Genomic DNA, 18796 nt, shown 5'->3' on the forward strand with positions numbered 1-18796 from the left:
GTGCGTCTTTTGATGGCATGTAAACTGTATTACATGCTGGGATTGCTTCTTTGAAATTAAAATGCTGTGCTCATGTAGGAGCAGGCCTTTGAGGAATAACAGGAAGAATAGAGGTTGTATTTGAATTTACGATGCTAATGGTGATCATCTGCATTCCTTGGCCAGAGAGTTGCAGATTTTGGAGATTAAAAAAACATTCCAGCATTTTACTGGCATTATAAATAATCACACAGAGATGAAAACGTGCCTTTTCTTGCCAAAAGAATCTAGAAAAGCAGAAGATGGCAGGCCTGGAGGCCCAGAAGAGGCCCTTGATGTTGGCAGCACTGAACGGACTCTCAGTTGCTAGGGTTCCAGTGCCGGAGGACAGCCAGGATGAAGTCACCAAGGTGCCAATGGATGAGAGGGTAAGATGGAACCTCACAAAATGACGCTTGTTCCCTTTGTTACCAGCAGCATGAAGTATCTAAAATACTAAAATTTGATTTAAAATGTGAAAAAAAAAATCTTAAAAGTTTTCTGAGCCATTAATGCTGAAGGTCTGTGGCTAACACTGGTATGTCTTTGAAAGCGGGCAAAGCATCAGATGTCTTGAACATTTACTGAAGTTAGTGAAAATGGAGACTGTTCTCTGTTTCACCTGACTGTACAATGTCATACAAGATCAATCTGTAAATGTAATGCTTTGCACATTTTTCACTTGATTGGGCAAAGTTCTGCAGTGCTCACCCACAGATACTGTCTTTCACATTCTGATACAGATAAGGAGTTTGGTTAATGTCTCTGATGGATTAAATTTAAAAAAAAAAAAAGAATTTGTTTGCCTCCTGATGTTTGCATACATGGGTGTGTGTGCATGAATATGGAATTTCACATATTAAAAACAGTTGCTGCTGTTAAGATTTGGGAAGAACATTTGGAAAAAATCTTTCTGGTTTTCTGGATAGAAATTTGCAGCCTTGTGTTGTCTGGTACCCAGGGAGTAGCACTTCACCTCCACCTTGTCTGTTCATAGGGTTGTGTTCAACCACAGACATCCTTCTGAGTTAGGCAGTATTTTGAAAATGTGGGCATGATCTTCTCCCTGGAAAAAAAAATAAAATATCTACTATGTATTCATGCTGAAATTCTTACTGAACCAAGATTATTTAGCACAGGTTTGCTTTTCATGCTATCAGTCTTCAAAAATGTGGAGGTGGGATGTAAAACTATAAAATCTGGCAGTGGTTTCACTTGGTAGAAATAAGTGTGTCATATTTCCTCAGATAACTGCAGAAGGAGTGCTGAGAGAATGCTATGGCTGTGTATTGGAATTCAAAGAATGAATGGATGGGTCTAGTGGTGAATGTTCTTCCCAGAAGCATTAATGGGTTGGTGATCCCTTCTGTTAAATCCTAGTGCAAAATCTTGAAGAGGAAGCTGGAGGAGGGGATGGTGTTTACAGAATACGAGCAGATTCCAAAGAAGAAGGCAGATGGGATCTTCACCACCGCTGCCCTGCCTGAAAACACGGAGCGCAACCGCGTCAGGGAGGTCATTCCTTATGAGGAGAACCGAGTGGAGCTGGTGCCGACCAAAGAAAACAATACAGGCTACATCAATGCTTCACACATAAAGGTAAAAGCTTGCTTGAGTTTTATCTTGGCAAATGAAGCAGTGCTAAATCTTTGTTCACGTTTCTGGCTGCACAGCAGCATCTTCTGCACCTCTGGAGCTTCTGAAAACGTTTAGGATCCGTCATTATCCCTTTGTGTGTCACCGTGGGCGTCTCTCAAGTCCCCTATCATCTAACATACATAAGTTTATTTAACTGCTGGAGACTGGGAAGTCATTTTAGAGAGGCATCCTGGCTTTTTTGTGCCCACGTCTTCCAGCTTGTTTGTGGAATGACTCTACTGGTTAGCGTAGAAAGAGGTGCCATGTTTCTCGAACCTCATGGGAATGCATTAGATCAGCCCCAACACCTGCAGTGTGATAAAGAAACTTTTTAAAGTATGCACTGACCTTACCAATAAAGTCCCTGCATCTCTGATTGGAAACTGCATCAAATTTCCATGTTTCAAATTGTGTTTTTAACAAGAAACTTCAGATTTCATGTTAATTCAATATAGAAAGAATTAAAGGTATGACCTGACAGTATTTAAAAGCATGGTCAGTTTTAACACTAAGCTATGCTCCAGTGACTGCATATGTTTGTTTTTCTTTAAGCTTCCAGCAGTATTTGCAAAGTCTTCTGCTGGCTTTTAGTGTACCCTGAGAGAAGTAACAGAAACCCTTGGCATCAGATGACAGATTTTGTTGGAAGAGAGGGTTATCTGAGTTTTCTCATTGTCAAAATCCAAATTAAAAAGAAATTATTCAAAAATATTGAATAAAACATCCTGTTAAATTAATATTTTCCTTGAGTAAAAGCCCTTTAAAACTTTAAAGATACTTGCTGGCCCTGGATGTGATTTACAGTGTTAAATCCTGATGATTCAAACCACTTTCTAAACCAGGATCCTGGCAGTTTGTCACTTTCCTGCATAGCCTGGTAGGAAGCAGATACTGATTTTTCGCATAATCAAGCATTGCTATGATGATGAATTTCTGAGCCTCAAACTTCGTACCTACAAAGTAGGTGGAGACAAAGAAGAAGCAGATACTCCTGAATGATGCCATTTCCCCTGGCTACTTTTGAGCCCACATTTTATCTCGTGTGTCGCAGCTGGACACAGACACACCTCGTGTCCGTGGAGCGCCCAGGAGCAGGCAGCAGTGTTTTGATGCCTGACGGAGGGCCTTGGCAGGGTTTCCCTCCTGCACTCGGAGCGGCACTTTCAGAAGCCAAGCAGATGTGCTTTTGCTTAGAAGGTGAAATTGCATCTGTGAAATTTACCTCAGCAGCACAGTGTGTCTCTGTGTTTTCAGCCCAATATTTAATTTTTAATTTCCTGGAGTTAGGGCATTAGAATGCAGTGAGCATTCCAGGCATCCCATTCCCTTCGGACTATTTATGGGCCTTTCATATCATGTGCCAGGAGGCTTGGACCAGAAGTCAGTAGACAAAGAAAACTCCTCTGTCATTCTGATAAGATCCATGTCTGGAGGATTCCAGCTCCTACTGCTTGGTCTGCAAGCCCCTCAGTTTTACAGTAATTCTCAGCTTATTTACCATGTTCATTGTTGTTAAGATACAAAGATTGTCATCTATAACAAAGAGAAAAATTGTAATTAAATTTATGGGCTAAGCACAAAGTTTCTTAAGAGCACTTCACCTGAATGTTTGTGTCAGGTCAGTAGTGACATAAAATGCTCAGTGACACTGTACTAACACTCGTGGCTGCAGACAATCACACCAAGCACAGGATGCTGCTTAGGGCTGTGCAGTTTGTATTAATTCCCATCTAGGACAAGAACTTAAGAAGTCTACCAGCATTGGTCTTGCAGTTTTTAACCACTATTCAAAAAAGAAAATGCTGCATAGCATGAAATAAAGAAAAGGAGCTGGTGTACAGGGTCAAAGAGTTGTGCTTAACAGTTTTCAGTGAAGTGAGAAACTTGTTATCATATAACATAGAAAAACTATGTCATTTACAGGTGTAAAGCCCCAAGCATCTCAGCTTAATAAACAGTTTCTTGACTAACAAAGAAATTGATTTTATTTCTGAAAATGTATTCCAAGATTTGTACCTCAAACACAGTATGTGGTTGAACCTGTCAGAGTTATTGATTGTTCCTCGTAGCATTGTCTGCCAGTACGTTGATATTTATGGATGTGTCAGCATTTTTGTTGTAAATCATCCTCTCTGGGATTTATAACTTCGGGAGAAGTGGCTGTGGGCTAATACACAGAATTAGGAGGCCTTAGCCTGAGAAGGAAAAAATATTTCAACTTTCCAAAATAATGAGTTTGCCTGGTTCTTCTGGTAAGCATATTTTTGAAATGATATGTAGTAGTACCAGAAGCACTTTGTTTTTTATCTAAAATGTTAGAAAAAAATTTTGTAAGCCTTTCCTGATGTACAGCAAATTATGTGTCATAAAATTATGATTTTTTTTTTATACACTTGTGATTTTTTTTTTTTTTTAAGTGCTTCTGTCAATTAAACAAAGCAGTGTTTGATACTGGCTATCTGGAAGGTAATGCTGACTCTGTTCAGGGCACTACAGAATTTACAGTCTGTAAATCTATGTGTTAATGCTTTGCAAAGAATATCATTACATGTCATGCAAATACACAAATATTTCTGTAAGATGTGGTTGGTAAGCCAGTTGTGTATTGGGAAATAGATTTACATGACTACAGCTGTGGGTAATTTTAAATTTCTCATGGTGTTTGAAAGCCATTTGATGCGCTGGATTTACTTTATGGTAGTTTTCATGTTCTAAACTGAGAAAGCCAGGGTGAGTGAGGAAGAGTAACTTGAAATTAAGCCTGTCTTGATTTCATCTCTAGCTGGCAACAGGCCTATCAAGCTCTGTTATGTGCAGAGCGTGGGCATAGCTGCATCTTCTAGGGATGGCTTGGCCTCAACTTCAGCAGTGACCAGTGTAGGAAGAGGCTATTTATTAAATCGCTTTTGTCTGAATGGAAAATGACTGAGGGGGGTCCTAGCCAGCAGGGCCTTTAGCTTGTCAGGCACGGGGTCATTCGTGTTCAGGCATTCTGCACTGCCCTGTGTTAGCCTGCAGCAGGGTGATGCCTTTTTAATGCAGGTAGGCACTTCCTCTGGTCCTCAGCTTTTTTTCATCCTGGGTCTGTCACTAAGCCCAGGGATGCCACTCAGCTGCTTATTTGTACTTAAGCCATATCAGACACAGGGCCCCAAACTACTCCCCAGAGTTTTTTATTTGGTTGGTTGTTGGGTTTTTTTGTCTGTATGATCCAGATACAATGGCAAGAAAGATAGTTGGCATTTAGGTCAAAGCTTTATGATTATGGGCATCAAGACAGGACGTGGCAGCACTGAAAGTCACGTTTTGTCAGATTTGCTCTTATCAAAAGGATGATTTTTGTTCATAATTTTGACCAAAAGTAGAAGAACAAAGAAGTAAAGATTTCACTGTAGTTTCTTTTGTTTAAAAGGCAGTTCTGGCACAGATGCTGCTGAAAATTCAGGCACTGACTGGTTGTTTTTTTTCCCTTTCTTCCAGGTGACTGTAGGTGGAGAGGAGTGGCACTACATTGCTACCCAAGGGCCCCTGCCACACACATGCCATGACTTCTGGCAGATGGTGTGGGAACAGGGGGTGAATGTCATAGCCATGGTCACAGCTGAAGAGGTACGTGAAATCACAGAATACTTCTTTCTGATGTGAGCCAATCTCCTGCTATCATCACTTCCCTCTCCAGTAACCTGTTTTTTCTATCAACATCCCCTTTTCCTCTGGCTCTGTTTGAACGTATGCCTGCACTGCTCTCGTACGATACTTCCGAACTTTCTGACACACAGTTCACCAAGTGCTAAAGCAAAACAAGCAGGAGCCCTCCTTCCCCCTGCTTGGGCCAAGCCAAACAAAGATGTTTCCATCGGAATGTGAGAGCGCTGAACTTGCTCCTGGTTAAAATGACAGAGATTTCCACACTGTCCACGGCCAGTTCTGTACACCGTCATTCTTATCAGCTGAAAAGAGACCAGAAGCTGTTGTTTCCATAGAAGCGTCCACATAAAAAAGAAAAGCAAAAAACCCCAAACAAAAACACCCCACAACTTTTTATTCTTATGCCAAGCCAAACAGTTATTCCTATTGTAATCCAAGAACTATGTGCTACGTTGTAAAAACTGGCACATGTTAACTAACACGGCATTCGGCTTCGTGCCTGGTTGCTTTCAGCAAACACAGGGAGTAGCAGAGCACATCCAAGCCACTGTCCAGTTCCCAAGGCTGATCAAGAACAGACACTTAAAATCTGCTGTAGAGATTCTCCTTCTATTTAAAGGAGAGTCTTCCCCAGGAGAAGAATATTTACCAAGGTGTTGTAGGCAGTAGCTGTCTTTTGTCTTGAGACAAGATTCTTCAAGTAGTTTTACACTTAAAAATACTACATGGCTGAGAGCTTTAAGTTTTAACGGGTATTTTCTTTATTTTGTGGGATGCTCCTTGCTCTTCCAAGTGCTTTAAAATAAGAATATTTGGCTTATCTGGAGAGTTTTATGCCGTTTGTTTGTAGGGAATTATAACTGCAGAAACTAATGGCTCTTTGTCTTGTTTTGTTATCAAGGAGGGAGGAAGAAGTAAGAGCCATCGTTACTGGCCTAAACTGGGCTCTAAGCACAGCTCAGCCACTTACGGGAAGTTCAAGGTGACAACCAAGTTCCGCACAGACTCTGGCTGCTTTGCAACTACTGGTCTGAAGGTCAAGCATCTTCTCTCTGGACAGGAGAGGACAGTGTGGCATTTGCAGTATACTGACTGGCCAGACCATGGGTGTCCAGAAGAAGTCCAAGGCTTTTTATGTAAGATTTCTTTGTTTTGCATGATACATCAAGAAAAAGAGTGCTCACACTGGATTCAGTTTGCTGTAGCTAGCTACAGCTAGGAAATGTTATCAAGTGGTCATTGCTGTGGTGTACACAGGCCTCAACTAGGTTATACTTTGCTGCCATTTGGAGAAAAAAAAAGTGGGATTCCAGAGGTTCCCCCTGCTAAGGGGATTAGCAGGAGGAAAAATCCAAGGCAGCAGCAGTGCCAAAAACTCAGGAAATTTTGAATAATAGGATACTTCTGCTGGCTGATCTGTCAATGTAAGTTACTGCCATTTCTCAACTACCTAATGAACGTAGGAGATAATAGGCTGTACACAAATGTGATTAGAAAGGTCTGGGTCAGAGAGGATTGGTTGCTATTGAGCTATGGTGCATCTCCTCCAGTTTTTCTTCTTGCAAAAGAGCAGAGGGCTCTATCACACACGCAGGAAGTCTGAACTCACTGCCAGTCTTGTAACCACACGTACCCAGGCAATGCTTAAGGGCCTCCCCAATTTCATATGGTCCTGGTTCGTGCATTTCTGAAAACACAGCAATTATATTCATCTGTAATGTGTAAATAACACTTCCTGATTCTTACCAAATAATAAGCACTCCCATATTAAGTAATAGCAATTCAAGCATTATTTAACTTAAGACACATCTCTGGCACTACAGTACGGAATAATGTAGAAATCTTTAAATTACCGCTGAAGGAGTCTGTACATGGTGTACTGATGCGTTGGAGATGCCTGCCCTCTTAGTTCCTGAAAGCTTTGCAGCTGCAGTGTAGCTCTGTGGCAGCTAAGTCCTCTCTCAGGGAGATCCACTAGTTCTACTTCAGTCTTGCCACAGCTACCGTCCTTTAGCAGTGTTGCATTCTCCTTTGCATGGTACATGCTCGATGTAAATAGTGTGTTCTCCTTTCCCCAAATCTGTCACCAAGGCAAAAAACAAAAAATGACATTTCGGCTTCAGCAAAGGAGTACCAGGGAATCTGTCTTCAGTGAAAAGCTATTGCCCAATTCCTCGTTTGTTTCCTGCTTTGTTTCTCCTACCAACCCTTGTAGCTGTGGTTGGGCACAGCAGTAATTGGAACCCGATTGTCCCCATTTCCTCTCTCCCATTGTTTGCTACCACTTGGTGTCCCATTTCCTTTTGTGCATTAAAATGCAGCTTTTCTGATGTTGGTAGGCCTCCAGCCCCATCCTGCATGTGGGGAGAGGACAGCTGGGGCTGCAGTGCCCTGACACCAAGAGTCAGAGCAGGAGGCCTCACTTCCCATTTAAAGAGCTGGGAAGCCAAGTGAGCTTCCAGCATGTGAGGTTCTCAGCATGGTCTGACAGCAGGATGTGTTGAATGATGCTAGGACAAGGCAGCTGTTCCTGAGTCCCGAGCTTTCTACAGATGGCTTCAGGGAAAACAAAGCAGTGATCTCCCAGAACGGTTGTAGCTATTGAGAAATAAACCCTAAACAGAGAACGGGGGGAGATTCTGTCACAGTCTAGAAGGGAGAAGGAAGAGAGGAAACAGGGCAGATGGATGCTCGCTTCCCATCTGATTCTGGCTTTGACAGGCAGTACTTTCAATGGGACTTAGCTGTTGTTTTGATCCCAGTCTGTTAATAGCAGGAATTGCTGTAAGTAATGTCTAGAATCATCTGCTATGGGGACCTGGAGATTTGCAAGGGGGAAAACAGAATTTAATTTTTTAAAAGCACTATTTAATTTAAAGGAGCAGACTCCCAAGTAATAATTGACACCCAGCTGGTACTTGCTGGATGCAGCGTTCAGTGCACTGTTCAGTGCACCCTGGCCAAGATAATTACTATGTTATAAAAAATGTAAATTATTGCCACTTTGACAGAGAATAACTTCCACATTCTTTCCCCCTCCCCTCCTAATTTTTACATTTAGACATGTAGATGTTTGCAGCCTTGCCTGCTTTTTCCTCTTGCAGCTTACTTGGAGGAGATACAGTCGGTGCGTCGGCACACCAACAGCGTGCTGGACAGCAGCAACACCTGCAACCCTCCCATCGTGGTCCACTGCAGCGCAGGGGTGGGCAGGACTGGAGTGGTGATCCTAACAGAGCTCATGATTGGCTGCTTGGAGCATAATGAAGTAAGTCAGCTTCTTTTTCAAACCCCAAGCTTGTCCCTTGGCTAACTGGCTACATTTCTGGGGTTGAAATTAAAAGGCATTGAAGTCTTTTCTTTCTACTACATTTGTGAGCAAGGCAAGGACCATAAATGTGACAGACAGAGATTCCCCATGCCAGGTTACTTGCTGTAGTTTTCTGTATAGTTGATATTATGGATTTTTTTATTAGGATTATTTTAATGCATTCAAAGTTAGGGCTTTCTTCCCTCTCTTAAGAATTTAGTCTAAATCATACCTGTATTTAATGAAAAGTCTAGGGACAGTGTGTTTACAAGCACTACCTGAGAGAGTCTAGAGAATAATGTCCTTGCTCTTTTAACTGAAGTTTTCTGCTCTCTAAATTCTCTCCTTGGACTCCTTCCTCTCTCTTGTAATCTCACCTGGAATGAAACTTAACTGTGTTTTAAGAATAAGTGCATTTATGTATTCCTGTGGGGAATAGGGCTTTAGGATTTGCAGCCAGCATGATGAGTAACACAGGCTGGAGTAAAGAGCAGGAGCTCCAGTAGAGCAACCATGGGTAGCAACTTAATTTTCATCTGTCACTGGGAAACCATCTAGGAAGAACATCACACCTTGACTAAAAATGGGCCACAGTTTTCATGACAGCTGTGGAAACCAGGGATTTCTCTTGCCACAGAAAATGCTCAAAAACCACAGCTGCTTGTAGAGATAAGAATACAGCAAGAGGGACAAGTAGACATATATCACCTGCCCCTCCCAATAATCTGCCACTGGGTGAGTTGAGGGATGACTGAGGACTCCAGCAGCTCATCATTCTGGAGTTACAAGACCCCTACAGATCCTGGGCTCAGATCAGCTGGGATGAATCTTCTCCAACTCTGCTTAGGCCTCACCAAAGGTGAAGCTGCCCTGTAGATCTGTGTCACAGCTGACACTTTGTTCTTTTGCTTTTTATTTGGGGGAGCAAGGGATAGGAGGAAGTATCCTGGCCAAGAAAGGGCCCACAGGGATGTCCCTTGGGAATCCAGCAGCCTCCCAGTGCTGACTGCTGCTCAGTAGCTGCTCCAAGGTGAGGCAATGGCTCCGACTCTTGACCATGCTTGCCTTTCCTTATGCACAGATGCACGGTGGTGACTGCTTCTGTTGTTCACATAGCAGCCACGAGATTTCTGTGTGCCAGAGGAAAGCTGGAGAGTTAAAAGACCCATCCTGAATTGCTTGTGAGCATCAGTGTAGCTGTGTCTGTTTTACAGCACCCTCTGTAAGTGCACAGAAGCAAACTCTTAAGGGTTGTGCAACAGGGTCTGGCCACCTCGTTTTACAGAAGTCAGTCTGTGGTTTACAGAAATCACCCATCGGGCAAAGAGCAGCTTTGGAACCTCAACATCTAAGCATGGGAGTGAGCCTTGACATAATTCATATGAGTTTTCATCAACTTCACTAGGACCTGATGGTAGTGCTCAATAATAAGGGATTTCTCTGATGTCCTTTAATTAAAGCATTCTTTTGTCTTGATTAAGAATGAACATCATCATTAACAATAAATACAATTTTCATTAAGGGCTTTGTTTCTCTAGATTTTACCAAGTTAATGTTTTTGGTTTGTTAAAACCTAATTGAAAAAAGATTAAAAATCTTAACAGTATGTTTTCAGTTTGTGACAGATTCTGCACAGAGGGGTTCCTTTTCATTTATTTTGTAGTAGAATTGATTGGGGCTTTGTCCTGAAATAAAAATACTAATCACTTAAAATGTTTTAGACTTAGGAATTGCTTTTCACAAATGTGTCCTAGCAAGTAAATGTATTAACATTTCAGCAGTGAAGAAAAATCAGGAAGGAGTCTAAAAATTTTGACACAGACAATTTTGGAAAGCCCACAGCAGTGCTGGAACAAAAACCAGAACTCTTGAGCCTGAGATTTCAGGCTTAGGTAAAAAGCCATGTTTAATCACATTCTATACAGCTTCAGTCACTGTGGCTTCTGGGCAATGGCTAGTTGAGTCTGAAGCTGTATCTCATTGCAGGGATAGAGTTTCAGTAACTGCTGCATGGCAAGTAAATGTCACATCATTACATCCTTACTGCTGTAGACACACAGTACGAGAAAGTAATTGAGAACCTGCTCTATCAGCTTTTAGTCCAGACTTGGCACTGGGACATTAACTCATGATTGCATCTATAGCATGCTTTCACATGGGAGGTCTTTAGTTCAGGAGGCAGAAATATGTAGCATTTTTGTTAGCTCTGTTTGCAAGTGCCAGCTTAGTGAAGCATTAGGTGGGGAGTTCTTTGGGGTTTTTGGGTTTTTTTGTTTGTTTTTTTTTAAATATTTTGACATGTACATTGTAATGAAGGTGAATTTAAGGATTCTCCCTACCTGGAATCAAATACTAAGCTGCTTATAAATAACGAGGCTGAATAGGCAGGGTGGGGTTTTCTTCCATTTTGGAGATAAGGCAAAGCCATCTCCATTTTGAGGAGGTGCATGGATCACTGTGTGCTCATTAAAAACCAATGAGCTGTCATGCACTGAAAAGCTGAGAGAGGAACATGATGTGCAGGTCAAGGCTGGCCTACATTTTTGTTACAGCTGTTCAGGTGAGGTCGGGTTCCTCATGACTCCTCTCAGCAAGGACTATTTCATAAGCATCTGAGTCCACAGGGAGGCTTTCTCCAAGTTAGCCAAGTTAACTGGAAAGAGCTTTCATTTTTCTTTGCACCTGTTTGATAATAATATGACATTACTCATCCCAAATATTTACACTCGTTGACTCTCTAGAGATGTCCTTTTATAACAGCTTGTTGGGGTATGTGGCAGAATATTTGGCCTTGTTTTCAGAAAGTGATAGCCTATGAGTTAATACTTGTTTACATGGAATGGAGATTCTGAGTTTTAGACACATGGACAGAAATGGATATGCAGCATGACTTTTATTTTAAACTTTCCAGGAAACTTCACGTGTGCCTGGAAGCAAATTCCATGCTCAGTTGGGCCTCCAATAGTTAGCAGCAGTCTCAGTCAAAAGACTTGCTAAGTTCCTCTTGGTGTTTCTGCAAGCAGGCATTACAAAGTGCAGTTTATGTTGCCTGGTAGGGTAGCTGTTCTTCCCTTTTATATCTTAAATTGATTAAGAACTTCCTCAAAACCAGTGTGTATCGTAGTGCTCCCATTTACTGCTGCCATAGAAGGTTTGTGTCCCTCAGCTTGGCTCACATTACACGCTGTTTGAGCTTGAGCCTGGCAGGCTGAGCTTCATGGCTCCACAACTCCTCAATAGCTCCTCGCGTACCTGTTGTAACAGATAAAACGCAACGGCATCATAGGTTTTTGGCTCCCTAAATGCCAGAAATCTGATGATAGCATCCTAATGAAATGTGCAGTGATTTCCAATGCTTCACCTCATGGGCCTCTGCCTCACTGAACTCATTTGGGTTTTTTTGGGTTCAGACCATTACAGGCTGCCTGTGCTTGCTCAATGGGGTTAGGGCTGTGCCTTCCCAGTGGATTTCCTTACCTGTGCCTACTTACTGTACTTTAGTTCCTGATGCAGAGCATTCTCAGGGCACACAAGCGAGTTTCTTTTGGGTGAAACTAAGCTGGAAGATGCCTCCTTGGAGAACCACTAATATGTCCCAGTGGATATTCAGTAAGTGGCAACAAACAGATGCTGGCCTGCGGTCTGCAAAACACATGTTGTGGATACTGGGTCCTTGTTTCACTTTACAGATCTATTTCTCCTGGACAATATTTGCTAACATACACTTGCCTGTGGCAGATCAGGTGTTGGCAGTTTCTGGATCTTTTGGTGGCAATTAGTTCCCTTCCCCCTTAGTGAAAGGATCTGTATCATTGCCGGCACATTTAATTTTATCCTCAGAACCTTTGTCTTCTATAACTCCAGTAGAGTTCCCTGTGTCAGATAACTGATATTTGAGACAGTGATCGTTTGATTTAATGAACCCACATCCTTATGCCTTTTTTTTCCTTTTGCTTTACAGAAAATGGATGTTCCTGTGATGCTGAGGCACCTGCGGGAGCAGAGAGTGTTTATGATCCAGACCATAGCCCAGTACAAATTTGTCTACCAAGTGCTCATACAATTCCTGCAAAACTCGAGACTTATCTAATCTTTTATAGCATCCCAGACCCAGCATTGTGGATCTGACTGAACCGTACTGGTGAACAAGGGGAACCGCCTTGACAACACTGTGTGCATATATTGCACTTTTTAAAGTTGTCTTGAAAGTAAGGAATGATGGTTCTTTACTAGTCTCCCATGGATTATTTTATACAAAATATAATTTATTTTTCTTGGAATAACTTTTGAATTACCTTAATAACTCATAAAACTCCTAGTGACCTTCAAAGTGAACCACATTTGACATGACCGGTCTGCATTGTAACATGTCTGTAAGGAAAGCAATCCTTTGTGAAGGTAGTTTGCTGGCTTTTATTTTGTTACACAGCTTCTGAAACCTACAGTTATTTGGCAGTGGGCTTTTTCTCACATAAGGACATTCTGGACCCAGTATGTGGCTTCCCTGGTAAAAACAAGACCTGCTAGATGTCAGCTACAGCTCTGTGTGTGTGGAAGCTGAGGGTGCACAGCACGGAGACCTGAGCTTCTGCATGCGCAGCCGGGCACGTTACAGAGGGCTCAAGCACAGGACATTGTGAGCACAGAGAGTTTGGGGTGCTAAACTGTTCAAATTCCACAAGAATTACGGTTTTAGATTAGTCCTTGAAAAAAATCAATATTGTATCTTTTTAAGGAGGCCTTTTGCTGCTGTGTGCAACCCTTGAAGGGATTTGTAAGAAGCAAAGTAGGGTGAAGTACAGTGGCCTGCAGCAGGCTGAAGTCAGTGAATGACTCTTTCCAACAACTGGTGGTCTGTGAGTGGAACAGCAGGGGATTTTCAACTAAATGTATCTGGAAAAAAAGCCAAATCAAGCACCTTCTCACAAATTACACTGAAATTATTACTGCCTTGAGGCTCGCCCTCTGTAGAAAAGGAATCTCATTTAAATTAGGCATCTCCAGTTGCCTTCGTCTCTGTGTGTGAATTATTGTCGGATGGTTAGAGAAGGAATCAGGCTAGAGAGGCGCCTTGGAGGTCTCTGGATTCAGCCCCGCTCACCCCACTGCTGACTTTAAACTTGGATAGGCATCACATCCAGTTTCAGAATTCTTAAGGGTGAAGATTTCACAGCCTCTCATGGCAAGTGATGCAATGCAGTTACTTTGTCGTGACGAAATCACCTTTCTTGGTATCCCTTTCCCAGATACTTTTAATATTTTAATCCTACTGTTGCTTTTCTGTTGCATCCCCAGCTCCAAACCCTGGCCAATGTACAAAGGTCTAAGCCTACAAGCACTCTTAATTTTGGCACTAGAAGGACTAAAATTAGTGGGGAGCTTAAAGCTAAGGTCCTGTACCAGAATGTTTCCTGAATGTGTTTAAAACTGCTGTGTTGACTTGGTGCTCTGCAATACAGGCCTATCACGATGACAGAGTTACTGGTGAAGACTTGTAGCCACCAACAAATGGGGAGGAATTACTTTGCTTGACCATGTTCTTTTTAAGGATCAGTTGAGTTTTCAGTCAACTTCAGTTTTCCTCTAATTTTTTTCTGCCGATGCCAACGTATCTCTTGTTAAATTAGCAGCAACCATTTAAAGTCTTTTCAGCAGCATCTGCATGATAATTGCAGAGAAATGCTTTATATCTGGGAAAGAAGCCAAGGAATAAACCTTGAAGCAAAGTGTATTAAATTAGTTATCTCATTAAAACTTTTTGAATAATTTCCTAATGATGAATTAAGTTTGAACTCAGAGCTGTCAAGTCCCATTGCTCCACTTGGATGTGAGAAGTAGAAAATCAGAAGGGAAAATAATCTGTTCCTATGTCTTATTATTCAGCTGCTCTTGGCTGAAATGTGCATTTCTGCCACTACAGTGAGCACAGGAAAGTTACTGCATAAGAGAGTGTGAAGAGCTCTGTTTGAATGGAAGAAAATTTAGTTGGTTTTTTTTGGTTTTTTTTTTAATGCAAAGATGCATCATAGGTGTCTTGGAAAAACATTAATTAGAAAAAGGCACTAAAAATCCTTTCTAAATTAAGTCAGTGCCTATTAATGAGCCAAATAAGTGGCCATGTGGTAAACAGTCATTTCCAATTAACTCCTAATGTGGCTGGTATTGTAGATAGAGGCCAATGTGAGTCACTTCTTCCCTTTCATTGTCAAAGAATGGTAATTTTAAACTTTTCCTTTCATCTGACTTCAATGTATTTTTTCCCTGCTAGATTTTATCTTGACTAGAGCTGTTAGTATCATAAGTGAATTGGGCTGGTGCATGTCTTCAGAGGTTTCTTTCCACCCCAGCTTACAAGCAGCCCTCAGCATGCTGATGTTTTATAGTTGAAATGTGATACAGTTTTGTAAGGGAAAAAATGAACCTTCTCACTTTGAACCTGTTATAGTTTTATCAGGCCAAAATTGCTTGGGCAGTATTTCCTAACCTTTAGGGAGTGACAGGAAAATGCATTTTGCATCCAATTTTCTTAGTCATAGCAGGAATGAACACATGAGCCTTAAAGCAACAGTGCTGTTTAGTTTCTGTCCCACAGACTTTTAAACAGCAGAACCCTTGAGGAGAAAAGGACAGCTTGGAGTTGCTGTTTGTTGTGTTGCGTGTTTTTTTAACATCAAAGCATAACAGCACTTTGAGAGCAGTTTCATCCATTTGGAGTAAAGTCTGGACTACAATCTCACAATGATTCATCAATGAATGGCATTTTGACACAAGCAGTCTTCTCCCAGGGCACTCACCTTGCAGTCTGGCAGTTCAGCCTACATTCCCTGATGCTTTCCAAGAGAGAACTTGCAGTGGATGGGTAAGTTTGGCTTGGGAATCCGTCGTGTCTGTTTTCCTTTTACCACACTCTTCATCTGTATTTCCTTTTAGTACACTCTTCATCAAACAACATTTGCCCTTTTAATTTAAACTATTACCAACTATAGTATTGAGATGCTTTTTGGTTAAAGTTACGGTCTGAGCATTTCATGCTTCCCATTGTTCGAGCAGGGTTGTGACGCTGCTCAGTGCTGTGGGGATCCGATTTCTGTCCTCCATCAGTCACACTGGAGGATGGTGGACATCAGCTGCTCAGGTCCTACTTGTTTCAGGTCCTTATTTTGGCACCTCTTGTCCTTGACTACCTGAGGAAAGACGAAGCTTGTTCCCACAAACATTTTCCTGTATAGGCATACAGGGATCCTAAATGCTCAGCCTTATCAGAAGTTCCCTAAGCTAAATTTAGCTGGCAGAAGACACATCACTGAGAACTTACTCAGCCTATTGCCAGCACGGTCCTTCAAGTATATTGAGGTGCATTTCTGTTCTACTTATTTATTTCAGCTGCCTCAGCTACAGATATTATTAAATATTTGCATGATTTCAAAAGCTGGGTGTTTTTTAATTACTTTCTTGTAAACAAACAGAAATGCAAAAGGCAAAACATAGACTTACTCATTCTTTTCCAACCTAAGTGCTTCAACAGCGCTGGTCATTGTCAGCCAGGACATTATTTTTTGATCCAATACCTGCTACGTCTGTGTAGTTCACAAGCAGCTCTAAAAGAAATACTGATGGGCAATCTTGGATATAGCACAGAAATCTGTAGGGAAAATTCAGCAGAGCTACTGACAATGCCACATTTCCAACAGACGACTTCCCACTGGTGTCCTGGGAGGAGATGATGACTGAATTAGCTGTTGTCAGCTTTGCTAACAGTTTGTGGTCTGTGTGCTCAGAAAGTGGAATCGTCAGGCTGATCTCTGCTGTACCAGTTCTCACGCATCACTGAGGGAGGTCTCAGTTAAATTTTGTTGCTTATCTTGGCGGCTAAAAAAATGCTAGGGTGGCAGCCACTGCAGGATAGGAAGACTGCATCATATTCAGGAGCAAATTCCTGAGCTGGTCATGAGAGGAAAGACTGCATGGAAACAGCCTTTGACCACTCTCATACAAAATGAATATAAAGCTCCTGATGTATAGTTAAAGGCATTTGGAGTCTGGGATAGGTTTTGATGCCACTAAGAGGAAGATTGCAAGTCCAGAACCACAAAAGCAATTGTCCCCAGCTCATTCTTAGCCTTCTAGAGAGGTTTTCTTGTAGGATCTGGTGCTAAGGGAGCTATAGATGCCATTGAAGCCTTTAGAGAGAAGGACATTATACATGCAGCTGCTTGCAGGGATAGGGATTTGAGGAAGGGAACAGATGGCTGTAGGGCAAACAAGATGGAGATATGAACCATAAATAAACTATTGTTAGATTGTGAAACAAAACAGTGCACAGGTCAAAAATAGCAGTGTTTATATAAATATTTAAAGTAAATAAATTTAGTCAGTGTTTTTGGAGTACCTTATTACAGTTCCATTGGTTTCTCTCAGCTGTTTTTTAGCTGGCATTTCTTTGAAGTTTTGTTGCCTGTGCTTTAGGTGCACTTTCACCAAGAGTTTCCCACACGCTTTAACAACAGTACTTTGCCTTTGGAGAGTGAACTGGAAATCAATGGTAAACAGGAGCCTCCAGTGGAGAAATCCAGCACTATATAACAGCAAGGGAAGGACTGCCACAGATTCACCTGGGTAAGGTGGTTGGACAGTCAGTTTCAGGTATTTCATGGGTAGTGTTCCTTGATTAGGCAGGAAGGCAGAAAAGAGGAATGCTTCCTACAAACTGTTTCTAAGTCAGGTTGTGGGGCAGCCCCTGACAGACAGTGGCTGGTAGTTGAGGAAGGAAAAGGTATGTGCCTAGAAAAGGGTGCTCAGCCCCTCTGGTGCACCTAACAGCCAGTCCTTTAGGGGCTTCCTGAGGCCAAAGCTGTATCCTGCTCTCTGTGTACAGTACCTACTGCTGGATCCATCTTCCATGACTCTCATTACTTTCTCTTTAGAAGCCATTTATCCCTCTGGCCTTCACAATGTCCTGTGCTGGTGAGCTCCACAACTTACAGATGTAACGTACAAGAACTCCCTTTTTGTGTATGTTAAATAAAAATATTTTCTTGCTTCTGCTTGCCCTTTATAAGACAGGAACGCTGTAGTGCCAGAAACACTGGTAATAGGATGTTTATCCTGTTGAGGTTGCTCCATATGGAAAAAAACATTTTCCTCACTAGTAAAGTACCTTTCTTTGGTTATTTTACAAAGGAAAAAGTTTACACATGCAGATGACTGTAATATTCCCATATGTTATTGTGTGGAATGTGTTAAGTGAGATAACATGTTTAAGTTTTATGTCACTGGATTTTACTGTCCTGTTTTACTTCAGTATTGTGATGCTTCCTCTTCTATTTGTTCTGTAATTCCATACCTGACAGTTTAGCACAAAACAGTGATCTGAATCTCACCACCTCAGTGTATGTACACATTTTGTAGAGAAATGAGACATCAGTTATGTGCCCTTCCTGCCCCCAACTCCTCCTGTTAGGGCTGAATGGCAGAACTATTCTATGCTATTGTAAGCCTTTGGAAAAAAAAAAAAAAAATCTATGCATGCTATTTTATATTCTAATGTATTATTCATATCAGTACATAAGCTTATGCTTGTCAGTTTTATCTTGTGTATAGAACTGATTACTTTTGACAGTATTTTTGCACTGTTTCTTTTCTTTCTCTTTTTATAATAAAAAATTCTATCAGCATTAATTGACTGCAATAATTTTTTTACCCCTTTCACTGCCTTTGTGTAAATAGTTTCTTATATGCTTTTGCAAATGTGAGAGTGACTGAAGACATTATGGTTTTTTTGGTAAGGCTGTCCCTCATATTCACAGTATACAATAAACCATTTTTTTTTCAAGGAAAACAATGTTTGTGTTCTTTTCTGTGTCAGCTTAAGGGTTTTGTATTTGCACCTACACTGCTTGAGTTGGTTTTCCATGTTAAACTGATAGACACAGCTAGGGCTACAGTGAGCTTTGAACAACCTTCCGTAAATAGCAAGCTAAGTTTCACAGGGGCAAGGATCCCACTGGTGTCTCAGGTTCAGCTAATTCAATTCTTTGGCGTTGAAGTGTGGTCCGGGCTCTGGACAGACTTGCTGAAGTAAAGGTATTATTTCCCAGGACAAGAGTTTATTTGACAAGACAAAGTTAGGATAAAAATAGTCAGCTAGTGCCCTCTTCCTAGCCTTGGCTCTCTGGAATTGTA

At 41.6% G+C, this 18796-nt stretch overlaps 1 protein-coding gene across 7 annotated transcripts in view; it reads left to right on the forward strand.

Moving 5' to 3' along the window:
* Positions 1 to 18292, forward strand: part of PTPN14 (protein tyrosine phosphatase non-receptor type 14) — a 110227-nt gene extending 91935 nt beyond the window's left edge. For all 7 annotated transcript variants that reach the window (XM_058419602.1, XM_040057470.1, XM_040057471.2 and 4 more), the window contains 6 exons: positions 264 to 407; positions 1399 to 1617; positions 5137 to 5265; positions 6206 to 6440; positions 8409 to 8572; positions 12576 to 18292. In XM_058419602.1, coding sequence (XP_058275585.1) covers positions 264 to 407; positions 1399 to 1617; positions 5137 to 5265; positions 6206 to 6440; positions 8409 to 8572; positions 12576 to 12704 — 1020 coding nt within the window. In that variant the 3' untranslated portion in view covers positions 12705 to 18292. The remainder of the gene's footprint in view (positions 1 to 263; positions 408 to 1398; positions 1618 to 5136; positions 5266 to 6205; positions 6441 to 8408; positions 8573 to 12575) is intronic.
* The last annotated feature ends 504 nt before the right edge of the window (positions 18293 to 18796 follow it).

The sequence above is a fragment of the Hirundo rustica genome, chromosome 3, assembly GCF_015227805.2.
Source record: "Hirundo rustica isolate bHirRus1 chromosome 3, bHirRus1.pri.v3, whole genome shotgun sequence".
NCBI classification, from domain to species: domain Eukaryota; kingdom Metazoa; phylum Chordata; class Aves; order Passeriformes; family Hirundinidae; genus Hirundo; species Hirundo rustica.